General features: G+C 41.8%; 1 protein-coding gene across 2 annotated transcripts in view; it reads right to left on the bottom strand.

Moving 5' to 3' along the window:
* The window catches only part of LOC308092937 (chymotrypsin B-like), a 62,173-nt gene that overhangs the window by 7,147 nt on the left and 33,695 nt on the right, over nt 1-21,331 (bottom strand). Inside the window, exons 2-9 of one of the 2 annotated variants that reach the window (XM_080439095.1) lie at nt 18,387-18,461; nt 16,685-16,759; nt 16,217-16,335; nt 15,889-15,965; nt 13,011-13,086; nt 7,875-8,061; nt 6,612-6,763; nt 5,089-5,913 (exon numbers count right to left, since the gene is read on the bottom strand). The exons of the other annotated variant lie outside the window; for it this stretch is intronic. Coding sequence (XP_080295221.1) covers nt 5,746-5,913; nt 6,612-6,763; nt 7,875-8,061; nt 13,011-13,086; nt 15,889-15,965; nt 16,217-16,335; nt 16,685-16,759; nt 18,387-18,461 — 929 coding nt within the window. The 3' untranslated portion in view covers nt 5,089-5,745. Of the gene's footprint in view, nt 1-5,088; nt 5,914-6,611; nt 6,764-7,874; nt 8,062-13,010; nt 13,087-15,888; nt 15,966-16,216; nt 16,336-16,684; nt 16,760-18,386; nt 18,462-21,331 lie in introns of those variants that run through there. 2 annotated transcript variants of the gene reach the window in all.

Genomic DNA, 21,331 nt, shown 5'->3' on the forward strand with positions numbered 1-21,331 from the left:
CATTGTATTGCCAGGTTGTCTGTTATGATTAGGATTTGGGGGTATTTAATCACATCCAGTTTGTGGTCTTGTTGACATCTGCCAGGCCGTAAGCCTTGCCGAGCCATGAGGCCCATAGGGCAGGAACCTATCTCCCGTTTCTGTAGTGTGAGGCAACTTGATGTACAAGTTCATACCCTGGACATGACATTAGTATTCTCAGGGACTTACCCCCCGATCCTACTGTTGATACTGAGAGTGCCAAGCAGGGAAGCACTGGGTCTCATTTTTCAGAGTCTTTGGAATGACCTCGCCGAGAATTGAACCCGACCTCCCAGTCTCAGGGCACACACTCTAACCACAAGACCACTGAGCCGGTTGGCCTGTTGCAGGAGATTTATCGCTCCTGTCCAATCGTTTGATTGTCCATCCGTCTATGAACAGCTAATCTCAGGCACCGCTGGATCGATCGGCGTGAAACTTTGCATGTGCATTCCCACCAGACCCAGGAAGAACCGCCGCCACCACCAAATTCTCTTGAACAAAATGCTGGAGTCATGCAATGAAAGTTTTTTTTTCTCCCCTGGATGATGTTGCAACTCTCCATATAGGCCCCACCCATTTTTACCAGACTAGGTTTTCCACCATTTTGCGCCAGTTTTGCTCCACATATTTTGTCCAAAACTCACACAAATTGGTACACATTATCTCTGGGTGCGCGTATGATGATAAAGACGTATCACATCCATTTTTCTGATCTGCACTTATCTAGTTTTTGAATGGTGGCATTCGCTCATACGATCAACTCTCACTAAAAGGTTTTCTGAAATATTGTCAGCCCTCATATCATTGTGACTCAGGTCTCTCTAAATTCATGCAAGTAACATCAACACTTGCAAGCATTTGTGGTTGGAACGTTAGCCGTTTGCTGACATGTTGACATGATGTACAGAATGTGTGAAAGGCGGGTGCTTTCCTTGAGCAGGGTGGTTTTAACACCTTTGCGTAATTAGAATAGACAAAGCGATGGGGCCAAAGTGACTCTCTGTACCCTGACATTGTGGTCACTGTCAGCTTAGGTTCCCGAAAATTATTGCTTCACTTAGAAAAGTTGAGAAAAACACACCCACAGTAACCAACTGCTGACATTTATTTTCACCACCCTTGATGATTAATATAATATGATTAATATATTATACATTTTAAACCTAAATTTGTGACCCAAATCATGACTTTGTAAACAGCTCTAACACACCTTGCAGTCCTTATTCTGTAGAGTAGCATTAAGCATGAATGTGCAATACATCTTATTTGGCCTCATCCTACTGTACCTTCTGAGAGACACATCTCTTATTATCTCCACCAGGCCGGAGATAATGTTTTCTCCCCGTCCACGTGTCCATTTGTCCATTTCAGTTTCGCTGCGATCAAGCCAACGGTGCCTGAGATTAGCTGTTCAGAGACGGACACACACACGGACGGACGGATGGACAGACGGAAGGACGGACGGACAAACATGAGTATGTGCGTGTGTGCGTGTGTGTGTGTGTGTGCATGCTTGCGTGTGCGTGTGCGTGTGCGTGCGTGTGTGAGACATTATACGATCAAATCTCACTAAAAGGTTTTCGGAGAAGTTGGCAGCCCTCATATCATTGTGACTCAGATCTCTCTAAGCATTTGCGGATGGAGGAAAGTTATCTGTTTGCTCTAATCGTGTTGACGTGATGTATGTGTGAAAGGCGAGAGCTTTACTTGAACAGGGTGGTTTTAACACCTTTGTGTAGTTAGGATAGACAAAAGCGAAGGGACCAAAGTGTCTGCATGTACCCTGACATTGTGGTCAGCTTAGGTTCCAGAAGCTGCTCGCAATCCACAACCAATGATTCACAGCGCAATCAGTTGCAAGAAATTGCAGTGACCTGAAATGACCCATTGCAGGTTGGCGCAGTTTTGGGATAATGGTGTGGTTTCAAGTTGCAACTAGTTGCATTCAGGATCACTGGTGTGGACTGAGCCTTAGAAAAGCTGTGAATACACAGTAACCAAGTGTGGACATTTATTTTCTCCTCCCTTGATGATTAATTCATATGAAACCATTTCGACATGGAAAGCCCATAATGTTGTTATACCTTTCAATCCGGGGAAAACATCTGTGACATTTATTTTCTACAGTCGGGCAGAAACCTCTTTTCTCCATATTCTAACTTTTTGTGTTTTTCGTGAATTAACGCCCCTCCTTGATCATACTACAGCGTCACACAAAAGCATCAAAAGTAGCAGATCTACAAGCTGGAAACGCGGTGCGAAGCGACACGTTTTGAGCTTGTAGATCTGCTACTTTTGATGCTTTTCATTTGGAACCCTGAAAAAAACTGCTTTGGACTTATGAGGTTTCCACCCGACAGACATGATATGTGTAACAGAGTTAAAAGTTAATTTATAATTTGTCCACTATTGAGCAGCACCAGCCAATATTTGTTGGTTCAAACTAATGTTTATACTGTAGTATTCTGGTGCACTTCATATCGCACTGTATGTCCTAGTGGTGTTGCCGTAGCTCCCTCAGTGGATTTCCTACTCTGCTGAGGGTAAAGTATCATTCCTAGTCGGACGTAAGGATACGTAACCAGCGCCAGCGCTCCTTGCGTTGTCGTTTTTGTCTCCCCCTCCGTCACTTACGGCTCCAGGATTTCCGTCCGTGCGATCAACATTCACCGTCAGGCCGACGTACGTTCGTTTGTACGTTGCCTGTAGTACCAGTGGAAACCGTTGGCAGTATATCAGGGAAAAAAAGTTTTCCTTGGGCACTCTTTCTCCACAAAAAGACCCACGTTGGTGGTGGAAGTACTTGAGTAAATGTACTTAATTACTGTGACAAAATGAACCCAGCCAGCCATTCCCTAAACACACACACACACAAATAATATAGCACAGTGCAGTATGGGTCGAAACTCACGTTTTGTAGACAACCATTGTTTTTGTCTAGTTTGTGGACAAGTTTGTGTCTTTTATTGCGTTGTTTTGGCGTCCATTTTAGCGCTGTTGCCAGGTTTTGTGAGAGAAATAAGCAACCAGGTCTATGAAAACAAGCCCAAAATAATCGACTAGGCCACATCACATGAAAATAGCAGATCTACAATATCTATTTGAGAATCACTGGTTTAAATAATAATTGGCCCAAATAAGCAACTACACTTTAGAAACAAGCCCAAATAAAACCGCAACCACCAATGTTTGTTTACAAGTAACTTTACAGAAAAATAAGCCCAAAGTCGCTTATAATAAGCGGACATGGCAACACTTTTCACAACATTTAAAACCTCGCAGCTGCCATCTAGTGGATTAATAGGTGTACGACGCCCAACGTTATAATTCCTACGGATTTAACGTCAGCGACTATGCATGCGTCTGTAAAGAACGGACGGAATCCCTCACCCCCTGACGCACGTTTTAGACCCATCTAGGGACTATGAACGGGCCTTAAGCGGTGCTCTTAAAACACAGTGATGTTATTTTATGATTTTGCTATGAAAGATAGTTAATTTCAGCTGTAAGTTGAAGCACACAGTGCTTAATTATTTTATGACGTTGGGTCATTATGAGGATATCTATCTGCGTGCAATTAACCCTTTTGTATAAAGTCTTTTGTTTCATCACGTTGGGACTAGTGATGACGTCATTCAATGTTGTTCTTTTTCCGTGAAAATGAAATGAATGTACTTTTTGTTTTGTGTTTCACACAGAACGTCTGATGATATGCAGTGCCAAAAGACAAATATTGTGTTATTTGTCTGTTCTCTACAGGTATGTGCAATATTAATGTACCAATATAGCAGTTGTTTTCATGTTCTGGCTGGTAGTTTTTCTGCAAACTCTGTAAACTCAATGTTGAGTCCAGTATGCTGCAATGGTATTGTTACTTAACTATTTTATTTGGAGTTAAGAGTATAAAAATAAAAACACTATTAGATAGTTGTTTCTGTTATTGGTCAGGCTAAAATAAAACAGTGGATTTCCTACTCTGCTGAGGAACGTCTGATGATATGCAGTGCCAAAAGACAAATATTGTGTTATTTGTCTGTTCTCTACAGAATAAACTGTCAAACGTGGTTCCTGGTCTCATCATTGCCTACCAAGTGGTATCCGTTACATATGCTGTATAGCAACATTATTAAAAAAATAAAAGTTAGGTTAGGATTTAGAAAGGGTTTTTAAAATCGGTGATGTAATGTAAATATACCGGATTTAGCAAGAATTCTCATTTCCATCTGTAGTCCCCAGATAACAGGCCATAATAGCCTAAAACTCACACAAATTGGTTGTACATCATCTCTGGAGTCATGAGATCATGATGTACTGTATCAGTCAGGTTTTTCATGTTCCGATTGGCTATGATTGACTTCCACAATTGTCAGGCCCTAGGCCAACCCAGCCTGGCCCAGATTAAAGATATTTCACATTTGCTCTAAAAGGATGTACATGTACAAAAGTGTTGATGTCAGCCATTCCCCTTCTGTACGTGAAACCACTTTTTCCAGGGTGGGTCATTTGAATACATGTATCAAGTGTCTTTGCAAAACAAATCTACCAAAAAAATTATGTTTATGTTGTATATCTATAAAGAAATACTATAGTTTCCTCCTTACTCCTTCATCTCACTATCAGACAGTACATATTCATTCTTAGCCCCGAGCTCCCCCTTCACTGTAGCTTTTGACCTCGGTCACAGAGCATTGTATTTTGACAGTCCATGCAACATTTAACATGGAAGTGTTCCCAATCAGCAGCTTCCGCGTTAGCTTCCATGTTAAATCCGGCAAGGATGTAAAAACCCAGATATAAACAGTTTTTTCACAGTGAAATACAATTAGGAACTTTGGACTAGCTTTACATTTTTCACGCAATGTTAGGAAATAGGTCATAAATACATGGTGTCTCCTGCCACAATTAAGGATGGTAATGCTCTGTGACTGAATCCTGAAGCTTCAGCGAAGGGGAAGGTCACTAATGGGGCTGATGATCCACTCTATAAATACAGTATCAGAAAATCTACATTTCTCACATGTACTTTATCTCCAAGTAAAATAATTTAGACCACTGGTAACCAACTGCAATTCAAAGATTTATTCAAGCAATAAGCAATTATGCATTTATCACTGCAAACAACGTGCACCTCAAGGACACACCAGGCATTTGCAATGATTGTATTATTGATTATGTAGATCACTGTTTCTCAACCAGTTGTCCACAGACATGCACTAGCGGTCAATGGCATCATTTGTTTTAAATGTTTAAAAATGTCAAAACCAATTAAAAAAAGGGGGGAAAATAAATGTATTGTACCTTTCTTAAACGTTTCAAAACTATATTTAAATATTATTTAATTCCATCAAATTTCTGAAAAATATAAATTATATGAATCGGCATAGTGTGTGGATAAAAGTTTGAAATCAAATATTGACGGTTTCATATATTTCATTGTGCACCAAAAATCATTGATGCAGATCAGCTACTATTGGTGTATGACAGCGGTGCGGAACTATACAAATCAGGCTTTAAGGTCATTAATGTAAACAATTATTGAACATTTTAATAAAATAGAAATAACTGAGTTAGGCCTTCTTATATACCACAATATATGTTGTGTGGAGATGGGGTGGGCTGGTCCTTGAGGAAATATTTGAAATATATGCTAGTGGTCCAGTGCTCATAAAAGGTTGAGAATCACTGATGTAGATGACAGCTAGAGTAACAGCAGTTTACACTTTAGTTTTCAGCGATAGTCTTGTCCATCCAGGCACGCAGGTTAGTGACGGAGGCGAAAACATCAGGCGTGTTGATAGGGCAGCCTGGCTCGCCCCAGGAGGTAATGCCAACCAGGGTCCAGGCTCCTTTCTTCTTGTACTTACAGACCAGGGGTCCACCAGAGTCACCCTGAAACAACAAGCAGTTCTGTCAGATAACTCACGAATAGATTGAACCAATATTATAGACCGAATATATTTAAGCAATATAATAGAATGAGAATACAAGTGTGGATGTAATATTTTATCTTGGCGTTCAGGCTCTGCTATATTCTTTCTCCCTGCTCAGCACAATCATACAACCATTATTAACCATTAAGAGCAGGGAGATAGATATACATAACAACCCCCCCTGGGGAACAGAACCAATAGCAGAGCCCACTGGTGGTGCTGGGAGAAAACGCTGCATGACAACACCTATGAAACACAAAGCAGACAGAACACAGATGAAGGTGAGCTTAAATAACCCGCCCGATTGGACAGCTGTCTGCCACGTCAGAGTATGACGTACTGTATGGGTCTGCATGACGCTGTAACCAGCCCCATAGAATGAGCAATGCATGTAACCTCTCGAGTGTATGCTGCCAGAACTAACTCGCAGGCTACGTATAATTTGTGTTTACATTGCTTTTCATGTCTAAATGTTGAATATCCAAATTATTATTATTATTACCCATATTATTATCATTATCATTATCATTACCCTTATCATTATCGTTATTATTATTATTAATATTACAATTTTGGGGGGGATTTTTACTTCCACCATCTTTATGTTTTCCAATTTCTTATTTTATTTTTTTTCCATTGAAGTCTGTAGTCACTCACTTTGCAGGTTATAGAACGAACAGCTTCAGCACAGATCATCCGACTAGTGACGATGTAACGACTCTTCACCTTGTAGTAGTTCTTGCACTCATCGTGGTCGATGAGGGGTAGACAAACTTGCTGGAGCTTGAGAGGTGGCTCAGGTGGTGGTTCTGAAAGAACACACAATTCAATGGCTAGGTTTGAGCTCTTAGACACCTGTATGTGTCACTGAGAATGACACATTGTTGTTAAATAGTAGTAGAGGTCTTAATGTTATCCTTTTTAGAGAAGAAAAGACATTTGATGAATGACTAAGTTAGAGCTGGAGTAGCTCTAACTTTGTTATTTTTCATTATACAACAGGTAGTTCCGACAAAGAAAACTGATTGGTTGAATTAGGCTCTCTACCGCAGACCCATAGAGAGACAGAGTTATGACACGCTTTGATCTCGCCGCAAAGCGGGACGCTATGGGCTATACAGTAGTTCCAAACATTGGAAATATCTCTTTGAGATAGAAGGAGCATTTCCACATTCCATTCTTACAATGGGAGTCAACGCTAGTGTCGTCACTCTCATATTAGATCACGCTGCTCTACCCGTGCTCAAACGAGCATGACATACCTAATCAAAAACAAAAAGCTGTGCTGATCAGACGGAACATTTGAATTTCTATTGCATATCTTAAATAGCTAATAGTTAAGTTTTGTTTCTCTATGTGTCCAGTCTGAGAATAGTTGTCTAGCGTGGCTGAGTAAACAAGGACTCTGTCTGTCTGTCTGTCTGTCTGTCTGTCAGACGCATCCCATGTATTTCCAGGATAACAGAGATAAGACTTGCAGAAAGGTTGTTATTTTGAGAGAGAAATGTCCTGCAATATGAATACATTTTATTACACTTGAGGGTGTGCTTTACCTTGATTATTGACACTTCAGTGATGCTTGTGGAACTCAGCTCTGCCTCGTTCCTGACAGTGTCACTGGCGTGCAAAGAATCACGGTAAAGCACACCCTCGAGTGTAATATTGCTTAATTAATCATCTTGAAGCTTTGCAGTTTTTACAGTAATATTCTGAACAAGAGGTTTCAAACTGATATAATAATTGACAATTGTCGATTGATCCTATTCTAAATGTTGAAAATGAATCTGCTCTATTAGTTTGCTTTGCAGTAGCCTACTTGCCACGTGTACACACCCTACTCTATTCTAAATAAACTGTACTGGCAAAATGGTCCTTTCTGTGTTTGAGGGATGAAAAGTGTGTTTCCTGTCATTCACTCACCGTCGTATTTGGTGTCCCCCCAGCCAGTGGCCACACACTTCATGCCAGCAGTGAGGGTTTCACCAGGCTCAGCCAAACACACAGGGGACACATGCTCGTTCATCTGGGCAGGGCTTTGCAGCTTGATCAGTGCAATGTCATAGTCAGGTATGCCGTTCACCTCCCTGTACTTGGGGTGAGGGATGACCTACCAGGGAAATTATACATTCAACTTAGCTGTTAGGAGAGATGTGTAAGCTAGCTGTTAGGAGAGATGTGTAAGCTAGCTGTTAGGAGAGATGTATAAGCTAGCTGTTAGGAGAGATGTGTAAGCTAGCTGTTAGGAGAGATGTGTAAGCTAGCTGTTAGGAGAGATGTGTAAGCTAGCTGTTAGGAGAGATGTATAAGCTAGCTGTTAGGAGAGATGTGTAAGCTAGCTGTTAGGAGAGATGTATAAGCTAGCTGTTAGGAGAGATGTGTAAGCTAGCTGTTAGGAGAGATGTATAAGCTAGCTGTTAGGAGAGATGTGTAAGCTAGCTGTTAGGAGAGATGTGTAAGCTAGCTGTTAGGAGAGATGTGTAAGCTAGCTGTTAGGAGAGATGTATAAGCTAGCTGTTAGGAGAGATGTATAAGCTAGCTGTTAGGAGAGATGTGTAAGCTAGCTGTTAGGAGAGATGTATAAGCTAGCTGTTAGGAGAGATGTGTAAGCTAGCTGTTAGGAGAGATGTGTAAGCTAGCTGTTAAGAGAGATGTGTAAGCTAGCTGTTAGGAGAGATGTGTAAGATAGTTGTTGTTGCTTGTTGAATTAATATCTGGCTAAAAGGACAACTTTGTTTTTTTACAACAAGGGTTATTTTATTAGTTTGTAATGATAATAATTAAAAGGTGAGTGTAAAAAAAAATCATGTATTGCTTTCTATTGTTATACACGTCATAGTGATTTTTAACTGGGGGGCGGGGGCATTTGATCCATTGGTAAATTAACGTGAACGCAGTCTCCGATTTCCATGAAACTTTGTATGCACATCCCCACTAGGCCAAGGAAGAAATGCCACCCTACATTTTTTCAAATCAGCCTCATGGTGGCGCTGTAACAGGCAGATTCACGTTTTGGCCTATAAGTTATGCCAAAACGTGAATCTGCCTGTTACAGCGCAGTCTCCGATTTCCATGAAACTTTGTATGCACATCCCCACTAGGCCAAGGAAGAAATGCCACCCTACATTTTTTCAAATCAGCCTCATGGTGGCGCTGTAACAGGCAGATTCACGTTTTGGCCTATAAGTTATGCCAAAACGTGAATCTGCCTGTTACAGCGCCACCATGAGGCTGATTTGAAAAATGTGGGGTGGCATTTCTTCCTTGGCCTTGTGGGGATGTGCATACAAAGTTTCACGGAAATCGGAGGCTGCAGTAAAATAAAACAAAGTTGTCCTTTAAACCATGTTTTCCAATCTGGAGCCAGGAGCATAAAACATTTCCAAGAATAATAAATTGCCAAATTGATGAGCAGGTTAATGGAGAGGAAGAAATGTAACATAATTTTGTGTCCCATTCGTATCTTAAATTACATTTATATTGAAGCCATGCCCAAGCCAGTCCATAGGCCTATATGCATTGGTATACCAAATAACCAGAACAGTCAGCCCCTGACAACACTGGCAACTCTTTTTTTGTTTACTATTTATTTTATATTTTATATTTTATTTTATGTTAATTTATTTTACAAAAGAGGGAAAACATACATATAATAATTTGTATTTATTATTACAGTACATTTAATGCCCAATATTTCTACAAATGCTACAAATTGCTACAAAACCTGTATATCTAATTTACAATTTAGGCATTTAGCAGAGAGGTAATACATCAAATGAATAGAAATAATAGTAATCTAGGATCATAGGTAAACCATGAACTTATCATCAGTCTAAACAGTATAATATAAAAAAAAGCAAACATTTTGGCTGGTTGAAGACCAAGCGTGCTGCGGCATTCTGGATCATTTGGAGGGGGTGCATGTCGGCTTTCCGACGGTTACTAACCCTATACCATTGCACACAAGAACAGGATTTTAAGACAGCCTGCAAGATCTTATTCTGCGCCCTACGAAAAAGAGGGTACACAAGGACCTTCCTACGAAAGGCCCAAGACACCTTTCTGGAAGTAAAGGAAAAATACCAGGGCCCACAGCTGGCCCTTGTCACTACATACTCCTCACAAAGCAAATTAGCTAACACCAGGATAAAAATAAATTTCCAGAACAGAGGAAACACTCTTTTAAATGGGTGTAAAATCATTTCAGCCTACAGAAAAAACAAGAACCTCAAAGATTATCTAGTCCACAGCACTCTTAAAGGAACGAATAGACCAACTAACAGGAGACTACATTACTTTAAAAGCACCCAAATGGTGACCAACAGACACAACAAAAGGGTGTTTGGCATTAAACAAAAAATACAAGCTAACACTAAAAACTGTATATACTTAATCACCTGCACCAAATGTAACCTTCAATATGTGGGTGAAACACAAAACACAATCGCCACCAGATTAAACCAGCATAGATATAATATAAATAATGCCAAGAAGACCAATTTAATAATTGTTCAACACTGTATGACACATGGCTTAAATTCCCTAAAAGTCTCTGGCCTAGAACATAACCCAAATTGGACTCTAGGACAAAGGCAAAATAACGAAAGACAATGGATAAACAGATTAGGTACAATGTTTCCAGAGGGACTTAATATGACAAACACTAGAAACACACAAACCAACCCTTCTTAATTCAATCAAACAAACTCACAGAAACACAAAGAGACCACCAGGTACTCAGAGAGAACTAAAAGAACAAAGACCCACTCAGAGAAAGGAGGAGTAACACCTGACCTAGATACTAGATTAAGGACAATCACAGAAGCATCAACGACCCTAGGGGAAGACAAGGGGCTTCTTCCTGACCCATAGCTTATAGACCCAAATAGGTGTGAGGGTAGTCAACCCAAATGCCCACTCAAAACCTTCAAAAGGACTAAGTGGGTTAAAGACACACATAATCAAACAATGGACCTAGGAAGACTTAGATGAACAAATGCGAAATTATAAGGACCTTAAAAATAAATGTCTTAAGGTTCTCATTACTCTAACCCTAACCCCTGTAGCAGAAATAAAGAATTGTGTCAGTCCCAGGAAAGACGCACTAGGATTGACCAGTAGTCACTGGGAGGTTCAGTTGGGGCAAACGCAGTCCCCACAAACATCATTTACTATTCTGTGCCTATCGGTACATAATTCGGACGGGGCTGAGTAGGCTCAAAGCGAACCTCGCAACGTTCAGCACGGCAACTCGGTGCCTCTCGTGGCTCAAGTTCGCTTGAGACTGCGCCCCTCTATCGCGGTTGGGTCCATAACTATATTTGTATTTTTAAATCTTTTATTGAGTCCTAGTCCTGTAACATTCTTATAATGAGACTATGGATGATTTTTGGTATGCGGTCCAACTAAGGTGGGACTCAGGATGACTGGACGTACCTGCCATGCACAGTCCCCAGTGAACATTCCTCACAAAGTTCACTGGCAATTTTATTTATAGTTTGTAAACATGCCTAAAAAACCTAAAACTTTAAAGAAAGGGGAAATGGTTAACCCTAATGGGGAATCCTTTCTTAGGAAAGGCGAAACAGCCAAAAAGAACTTAGCTGCTAAGATTTAGAATTTAGATTAAAGACTTAGTTAAACAGAATGTAAAACTAGAAAAAGTGCTCCTCGGAGCACAGGTCTCCGCCAGGTCAGGTAGGTTATTGTGGCCTCCTGGTGGCGCTATAATAGGCCATTGTGAAAAGGGTGCCCGTTTCTTCTTAGGCCTTTCACGACAATCGGACACTGCATTCATGATTTGAGGCATTTTGTTCCAAAAATGTGTTTAGCTAAATTAGACCTGCTGGTGGCACTATAACAGGCCAATGTGAAAGGGGTGGCATTTCTTCCTCAGCCTAGTGGGAATGTGCGTGTACAATTTCACGGAAATCGCAAGCTGAGTGCATAATTTGAGGCATTTAGTTAAAAACTGAGCAATCCTGCAAACTTTGGAAGCCAGCCTTAGCCAATGAGGATGGAATATGGGAAATCGGACACATCCGTGTTGATCACATGACTATAGAGATACTGTATACCGATTTGCATGACCTTTGGATAAAATCTGTAGGAGTAATATAAAGAAATTGGTTTTGCACAAATCGGCCTCCTGGTGGCGCTATAACAGGCCCATGTGAAAAATTTGGGGCAAATGTTCTGAATTGGCATCCAGGGAGTGTGTGTGCACAGTTTCGCAGCGACCGGGCCAACGGTGCCAGAGATTAGCTGGTGACAGACGGACGGACGGACGGACGGACGGACGGACACACGGACGGACACACGGACGGACACACGGACAGGGGGTAAAACATACTCTCTCGCCATGCCTTACGGCCTGGCGGAGACAATTATAAAGACCTTAAAATTAAAGAGTAACGGGATCCCAAAAATACTTTCTTTCAAAAACAAGATGGCGAGAGCAAAAATTCCTTGCTCTGCCTTTTTCGGAAAGGATGCCCTTTCTAAAAAGGCTTAGCACTGAAGTCCAACCCAAACCATTCCCTAACCCTAACCGCATGCCGAAGCCACTAGTCGGAGTAGTGAGATGTCGGAATGGAAGGCGGTTACCATTTGGAAGGGCTTAAGGGCAGATGCCGGGAGGCCAGTAAGATGAGAGTTATAGTAGTCAAGTTTTGATATGACTGATATGACTGTCTGGATAAGGAGCTGGGCTGACTCCTGAGTGAGGAAGGGTCTGATCCTTCAAATGTTATAGAGTATAAAAATCTTTTTAGACCTAAACAACAACTTCAACGATAAATGTAGGTCTGATAATGATACCATGCATGTTAAAATCAAGTATACTTTACATTATTCCCCACCATTTTCCTTATTATACTTCATCGTTCTTACATTTTGGAATAAACTTCCCATTTAACATTGAGACACAATGTTTAGCTGCCCTGCCCACTGGCCCTGTATCCATCTGGGCCCTGGGGAAGGACACATACTGTAGGAAGTGGCCAAACCCCCGAAGGAGGCTTGTTTTCTAGTCTTATAAAACAGACTCAGAGCACCTACCTTTCCAATCCTAATGTTCTGAAATTTTCTTGTGTTTTTGCGGTCGTGCAGACCCAGGATTACACGGTGAGATTCACTGAAAATTGTTACAAATAAAAGATTATGGTGAGTTGCTTAATTCAAAGTGAATGAGTGAGTGAGTGAGTGAGTGAGTACAGTACACATTATCTCTACAGCCATGTGATCAAGACGGATATGTCCGATTCTTCATATTCCATCCTGATTGGCTAAGATTGGCACCTAAAGTTTGAGAGTGGTTCGCTTTGAACACAATGCCTCAAATCATGAACGCAGCGTCAGATTGCTATGAAAGGCAGAAGAAGAAATGCCAGCCATCATGCAACACAATTGTTTTTTTTGTATTACTCCTACACATTTTGTCCAAACTCCACGCACATATTATGTCTATAGTCATGTGATTAAGACAAACCTGTCAGATTTTTTTATATTTCATCCTGATTGGCAATAACTTCATCAACATTAATCCCTTAACTTCTAGATCCCACTCACCTCTATAATAGCTGAATTCCGAACATTGCTGGCCCACAATAACCTACCTTCTGTTTTTTTCCCTCGTTTTCCTTTTGCTTTTTAACCCTTTTTCTCCCAAATGTAATCACCATGCCAATTGTCATGGAGGAGCCCCCACCGGGAGGACGTAGAGCCTTCATCCTACTCCTCCCGCCGAACACTCCCTGCTGACAGGTGCCGCCCCCAGCTCATAAGAATATGTGCAGTGACAAATATCACCCTCCCCACCCGACTTCCCTCCCCCGAACTCAGGCCAATTAATAATAATAATAATACAGGCCAATTGCGTTCGTATAGACTCTCGACAAAGCCGGATACAGGTGGATTCGAACCCACAACCTCTGCGGTGGTGTGCCTCCTGACCTCCCCCCACTGGGAAACCCAATCCAGGTCACGATACCATTCTAACGCTCAGGAATCCAATCCGGTTCTCCCGTGTGGAAAGCCAACATCTCATAACAATAACTAGAAAAAGTGCTCCTCGGAGCACAGGTCTCCGCCAGGTCAGGTAGGTTAGTGTGGACCAGCAATGTTCGGAATTCGCCAATCTGGCTGGAATGTGAATAATCTGACTGATCGGACTGATCTGTCTTGATCAATAGGAATCAGAATCACTTTATTTCTCACTTTCCCCATGTACTCACATACGTACAGAAAATGAAATACCGTTCCCCTCAGTCACTTGCAGTGCAACATAAAACATCAAGTCTATCTAAGAAACATAAAAAGCGCCAAACTAAAAACAGCATAAACAAACATCACTTGACTAAAGAGATAATGTGTACCGATTTATGTGATGTTTGGACAATATTTGTAGAAATAAAAAAAGTTTTGCATATAGTCAAAAAGAAAATCGGCCTCCTGGTGGCGCTATAATAGGGCAATGTTGAAAGGGCATTTGTTCCTCAAAGTAGTGCGAATGTGCGTGCAAAGTTTTGCCGCAATCGGACACTGCGTTCATGATTTGCAGCATTTTGTTCAAAACGGGCCACTCCTGCAAACTTTCTATGTCAATCTTAGCCAATCAGGATGGAATATGGAAAATCAAACAGATCCGTCTTGATCACATGACTATAGAGATCATGTGTACCGAATTGTGTGAAATTTGGATAATATCCAAAAAATTGTTTTACATAAGTCGGCCTCCTGATGGCGCTAAAAGGCAGATGTGAAAAATGCAGGGCAAAGGTTGTTCCTTGGCCTCAAGGGAGTGTACATACAAGTTTTACACAGATTGGTGCAGCTATAGGTAAAAACACAAATCGGCCTGTTATAGCGCCACCATGAGGCTGATTAGAAAAAATTCTAGTGGCATTTCTTCCTCGGCCTAGTGAAAATGTCTGTGCAAAATTGCAAGCTGTGTTCATGATATGAGGCATTTTGTTCAAAACTGAGCACTTCTGCAAACTTTGGAAGCCATTCGTAGCTTATCAGGATGGAATATGGAAAACCTGAAGGACCCGTTTCATTTAATGACTATAGAGATACTGTGTACCGATTTGCGTGATGTTTGGACAAAATCTGTAGGACTACTGTCAAAAAAAATGTTTTGCAAAAAGCGGCCTCCTGGTGGCGCTATAACAGGCCCATGTGGGGGCATGGGCTCGTGTGTAATTAGGGGGCGGCCATAGCTGAGTGGTTAGTGAGCCCGTGGTTAGTGAGTGGTTAGTGAGCCCGCCTAGGGAGCCAGAGGCCCTGGTTGCCCCAGGTACGATTCCAGGCCAGGTCAGCAGTGTCGATGAAATGAAATTTGTCCCTGAGCAAGACTCTTAACCCCTAATTGCTCACAGGCCCTCATTGGAAACAAGCCCGCAAGGACTTTCATGAACGTCCTGTTAAAAGGAATTATCCTTATCCATGTGAAAAATGTGGGGCAGAGGTTCTGAATTGGCATCCAGGGAGTGTGTGTGCACAGTTTTGCTGCGATCAAGCCAACGGTGCCATAGATTAGCTGTACACTGACTGACGGACGGACGGACAGACACACACACGGACACACAGTGTGCAAAACATAGTCTCGGCCATGCCTTTCGGCCTGGCGGAGACAATAATAATACATTTATACAATATATATATATATATATATATATAAATAATGCCCATTTGTCATAATCACAAGGTTATATGACAATGCTTATACTATCAAACATTTTACTAGCCAGTAAAAACAACCTTATTTTATTTTGAATACCACCTATTCACGTGCGCAACGCACAAGTAGCTGAAAGTTTGCCTTACACTGAACCTTTTTTTTTTTACTTCATCCTTTTGTGAATTGTTCTGTCCATCTTAGTCAATAAAACAAAGTTATTGTATTTTAGTCATATATATATATACACATTTGTACCTGATCTCGCAGTGGGCAGCAGTCACAACCCAGTTCTTCCAGATCAGTGATCCACCACAGACATGTTCTCCGTTGTCCTGAATTCACATAGTTTTCATTGGGAACAGTAGGATTTAGTGTCTCAGTATTTCAGCTATTATGAAATGGCAAAACACCTTGCCTTTCTTTCATCCACCTACTCTCACCCACCCCATGCACGCGCACATGTATGAATGCACAGTGCGCGCGCGCACACACACACACACACACACACACACACACACACACACACACACACACACACACACACATAATGATAATGAAATGGTAAATATAAACAGTGTGTTACCGTCAGGGAGACCTGCCAGGGCCAGGAGTGAGGTACAGCCTCCTTACCGTTGACGATACCTAGTCCATCACTGGAACATCCTGCAGGGACTTTTGGTTTGTTGTCAGGAACACCACAGACTAAAGAACATACATATGCATGCATGGACACACCCGCACGCACACACAGGCACGCACACACGGAAACACACACACACACACACACACACACACACACACACACACACACACACACACACACACACACACACACACACACACACACACACACACACACACACACACAGGGGTGTTGATTACGTGATGACATAGAGGGATTTTTTCCTGCTGTTTGTGTATTGTTGTTGTAGCCTACCTTTATTTCTGCATGTTTAGGGTGTCTGTCTGTCTGTCTGTCTCACTCTGTACACCAGTTTACTCTCCAGTCCCCACCACAATTATATACATATAAGGAAAAATATATATTCACCAGGGTGGGGGCGAGGGTGGGGGCGAGACCCCTTTTTCATCAGAGCTCCACTGCTTTGCTGGTTTAAAACTGGCTCTGTATACACACACACACACACACACACACACACACACACACACACACACACACACACACACACACACACACACACACACACACAGAAAAAACACTTCATTACTGCTGATTGAAATCAATTCATTCAACCTGCTGTATATTATAGTGTGAAGGGTGAAGATACTGCATTATAACACGCACAGCTTTTGTAAACAGAACATTAACTTCTTGAGCCTCTGGTACCACCCACCCATAAAACAAACATGGGCAAATTGTCCTTCTACTGCACCGCCAAAGTCTGGATCCATCCCTCAAAAAATGTTTGGTGCTATTTTATATGTTGATGAATTGAATTAACCTGACTCTGCCAGATGGGGGCGGTATTGAGTAACCAGGTTCCCCTGTGAAACAAATGTGTGTGAAGCAAGCTTCTTGGATCTGGCAGAGCCAGGTTAGAATTGAATACCTATAGGACCCCAATGGAAACAAGACAGCAAGGACTTTTTTGGTGTTATCCTTTTAGACAAAGTGTTTGACTGTACTCGTGCTGTTTTTACATTTCTGTCTAATAAAATATTCACTCAATCAATCAATCAGCCTAACTTCATATGACGGTTTCCCACAAAATTAGCAAAAATAGCCAATCTAAAAGCTAAACATGTGAAGCGTTGTGAGCTTGTATTTGGCCCAAATTATCTCTTTTATATTTGGGCCGAATGTAAAGCAGTGAAAGTAAGATTTTTCTAATGATTTGGCTATATTTTCTATTTATTTATTCTGAGCAGGAGTGAGAAATTGGAATGTGTCTATCAGTCCAGCCGGCTTGATTCCTCCTGACTCGCATATAATCCTCACCTCCTCGCTCGGAGGCGGGACTAGTGCGCGAGTGGAGTGTGCGAGTGTGGAAGTTAGGGTATTGGAATTTGGCTATTGTCTCAGGGAGACTTCAGCCAAACAGGCTGACTGGTATTTGCAATCGGCTCTGTCACATTCATCTGTTTGACCAATCAAATGATTCTATTCACAGCACATCACAGAGAGTAAGACGGGGGCAATTCTCTTGAATGCTGCCTCAGTGCCTTCGAGTACAGCATGGAGAAGGGGCATTTGTTGTTTTATTCACCATTATAAATGCTGCATCCATGGTTTGGCGAGGGCACTTTTTACCGACAGACATAAAAGGGCAGGGGCTCAAGCCCCCTTTCATGTCTATGTGTGCACGTGCATGCAGACTATCTCTGTGCTGGAAGCTGATGTGAGGTTACCATGGGTACAATGAGTGGACTGACTAAACACTACTTTATTTACATTATGTGCTGCCTTTTATGTCTGACTTAATGTTTTAAAGATTTTATGTATTATTGTGTGTAATCTTTAATTGGTTTAGGCCATATTGGAATTCGCAGAACATGGCTATTTTATATATTTTTTTATTTTTAGTGGATAACATTTATCATTTTATATTTTTACACATTTCAAGTAAGTTCTGTAAACAATAAATCAGATCATATGAAATAACTCAGTAGTCTTCTCAGATGCTTACTCTTACTCAAGTAATTATTGTGGTGTCTTTACTTCTACTTGAGCCATTGTTATTTTAAAGAAACAAGGCCTTTAATTGAGAACAGTTTTTGGCTTCTCTACCCACCTGTGTCTGTGGTTCCGTTTCCAACAACCACTTCTTCAGGGGAACGCACATAGACTGCTGATGTCAGGTGTGAGCCTGTTGAAAACATGGAGAGTACCAGTCAAAGCTGAGCAATGCAACTAAAAGGTGGGAAAAAAGTGGTCCAAGTACATGTAACTCAGGTCCGTTTATATTAAAAATAGAGGACGATTTAACCCATTAAAACCAGGATGGCATCAGTGTCATTTTAACCACTTCAACCATTATTTTATACTTTGGCTTTTCAAAAATAGCTTAAATACAAGCTCATAGTGTGTCACTTTGTGCCGTGCTATGAGCTTGTAGATCTGCTATTTTTGAAAAATCATGAAAATATGTCCCTGGAACAAAATATTTTGAGATGGGGTCAGCAGCCAAATACACATAATTTTAGGGGTCCTTGACATGAAAACGTTTGAGCAGCTCTGATATAGAAACATACGTTTTTCAGGAAACTGTTAGGATTTAGAAGACATTTGTAGAATCGGTCTCAGGTCTTAATGGGTTAAGTGGTTTTAAAGGGCAAGACCACTTTTGTAGAGGTTTGGGTTGTTTACTTACCTTGTTATGAAATAATTACATATCATTTTGGGGGTCCTTGACATGGAAAAGTTGGAGCACCACTGATATAGCAACATACTGTTAGGATTTAGAAAACATTTTTAGAAATGTATTCTAACCCCGTCTCAAAACATTTTGTTCCAGGGACCCCCTAGAAGAAAAGATTTAAGTTACGCTTAAAAAATGTATATATTCAAATATTTGCACACATTTTCAAGATTTTTCAAAAATAGCAGATCTTCAAGCTCACAGAGCGTTTTATACTTATTTTTAGAATATTTTTTCATTTTTCCTGCACTGGTCGTCGCTCAGTCTTCTTTTTCATCAGTTTCATATTTCACACTGCATCCTTGCATTGTATTTTGCATGTTTTATATGTTTTGAAATATTTTATTACAATTTTTATACTAAGTCAATGAGGTTATTTTACATAACGTATCAATACCACAGGCATAGCACATAGTAAGGTTGATTGAAATAATATATTGATTGATCACAAAAAGTGTTTTTATTTTACCACCATCTTGGTGGTAAAATAATTGTCCTATTGTTCTCATCTATGTTCTCATCTAGTATTCTATCTGTCCAGCACCTGGCACTTGGTGCTGGACACGGGCACCTGGCACACGTGGAGGGGCGGAGCTAAGTTTGAATCTGTTTGACAACAGTTTTTTTCTTTTTTTGATCTCTGAAGTTGTCTAGAACCCCTTTAAATCCCATACGTCGTTGAGCGGAGCCCCTCAGGGCTCTATGCTAGTAGCTTTCCTGTTTTCGCTCCACATAAAATATATTTGCTGAACATAGCCAATCTACAAGCTTGTGAGCAGAGCTTGTAGATCTGCTATTTTCTGCAGAAGTTGTCCACAGATTAATATAGCTGCTGGGGCTTAAGTGGTTAAATAGTGAATTTGCCTCTAATGTAACGTGTTAGGGGAGATGGAAAGAGGAAGTACTGTACCATCATGTTACTGATATTAGTCACATTAGGCTCTGTGCACTTCTCATCTTTAGCAAGTTAACACCCTTAAGTAAGTGTGTGTGTGTGTGTGTGTGTGTGTGTGTGTGTGTGTGTGTGTGTGTGTGTGTGTGTGTGTGTGTGTGTGTGTGTGTGTGTGTGTGTGTGTGTGTGTGTGTGTGTGTGTGTGTGTGTGTGTGTGTGTGTGTGTGTGTGGGGAATACAGTTTGGAATACAGAATTAAATTGGAAAAATATATAGTTGTGAAAACAGTCAAACTGAATTTACAGTATATATACACACAGTAAGTTCAAATCAAAATTAAGAGTTGTACCCTCCCTTTGACTACATGCATGAACCCCCTCCCTCTAGCTACATGCACAGACCCCCTCCCTCTAGCTATATGTATGGACCCCCTCCCTCTAGCTATATGTATGGACCCCTCCCTCTAGCTACATGTATGGACCCCTCCCTCTAGCTACATGTATGGACCCCTCCCTCTAGCTACATGTATGGACCCCCTCCCTCTAGCTACATGCACAGACCCCCTCCCTCTAGCTACATGCACGGACCCCCTCCCTCTAGCTACATGCACGGACCCCCTCCCTCTAGCTACATGCACGGACCCCCTCCCTCTAGCTACATGCACAGACCCCCTCCCTCTAGCTACATGCACAGACCCCCTCCCTCTAGCTATATGTATGGACCCCCTCCCTCTAGCTATATGTATGGACCCCTCCCTCTAGCTACATGCACAGACCCCCTCCCTCTAGCTACATGCACAGACCCCCTCCCTCTAGCTATATGTATGGACCCCCTCCCTCTAGCTATATGTATGGACCCCCTCCCTCTAGCTATATGTATGGACCCCTCCCTCTAGCTACATGCACAGACCCCCTCCCTCTAGCTATATGTATGGACCCCCTCCCTCTAGCTATATGTATGGACCCCTCCCTCTAGCTACATGCACAGACCCCCTCCCTCTAGCTATATGTATGGACCCCCTCCCTCTAGCTATATGTATGGACCCCCTCCCTCTAGCTATATGTATGGACCCCTCCCTCTAGCTATATGTATGGACCCCCTCCCTCTAGCTACATGCACAGACCCCCTCCCTCTAGCTACATGCACAGACCCCCTCCCTCTAGCTACATGCACAGACCCCCTCCCTCTAGCTATATGTATGGACCCCCTCCCTCTAGCTATATGTATGGACCCCCTCCCTCTAGCTATATGAATGGACCCCTCCCTCTAGTGCATGGACCCCCCTCCCTCTAGCTACATGCACAGACCCCCTCCCTCTAGCTACATGCACAGACCCCCTCCCTCTAGCTACATGCACAGACCCCCTCCCTCTAGCTACATGCACAGACCCCCTCCCTCTAGCTACATGCACAGACCCCCTCCCTCT

The sequence above is a fragment of the Gymnoscopelus braueri genome (genome assembly GCF_963280865.1).
Source record: "Gymnoscopelus braueri genome assembly, chromosome: 10".
Taxonomy (NCBI): domain Eukaryota; kingdom Metazoa; phylum Chordata; class Actinopteri; order Myctophiformes; family Myctophidae; genus Gymnoscopelus; species Gymnoscopelus braueri.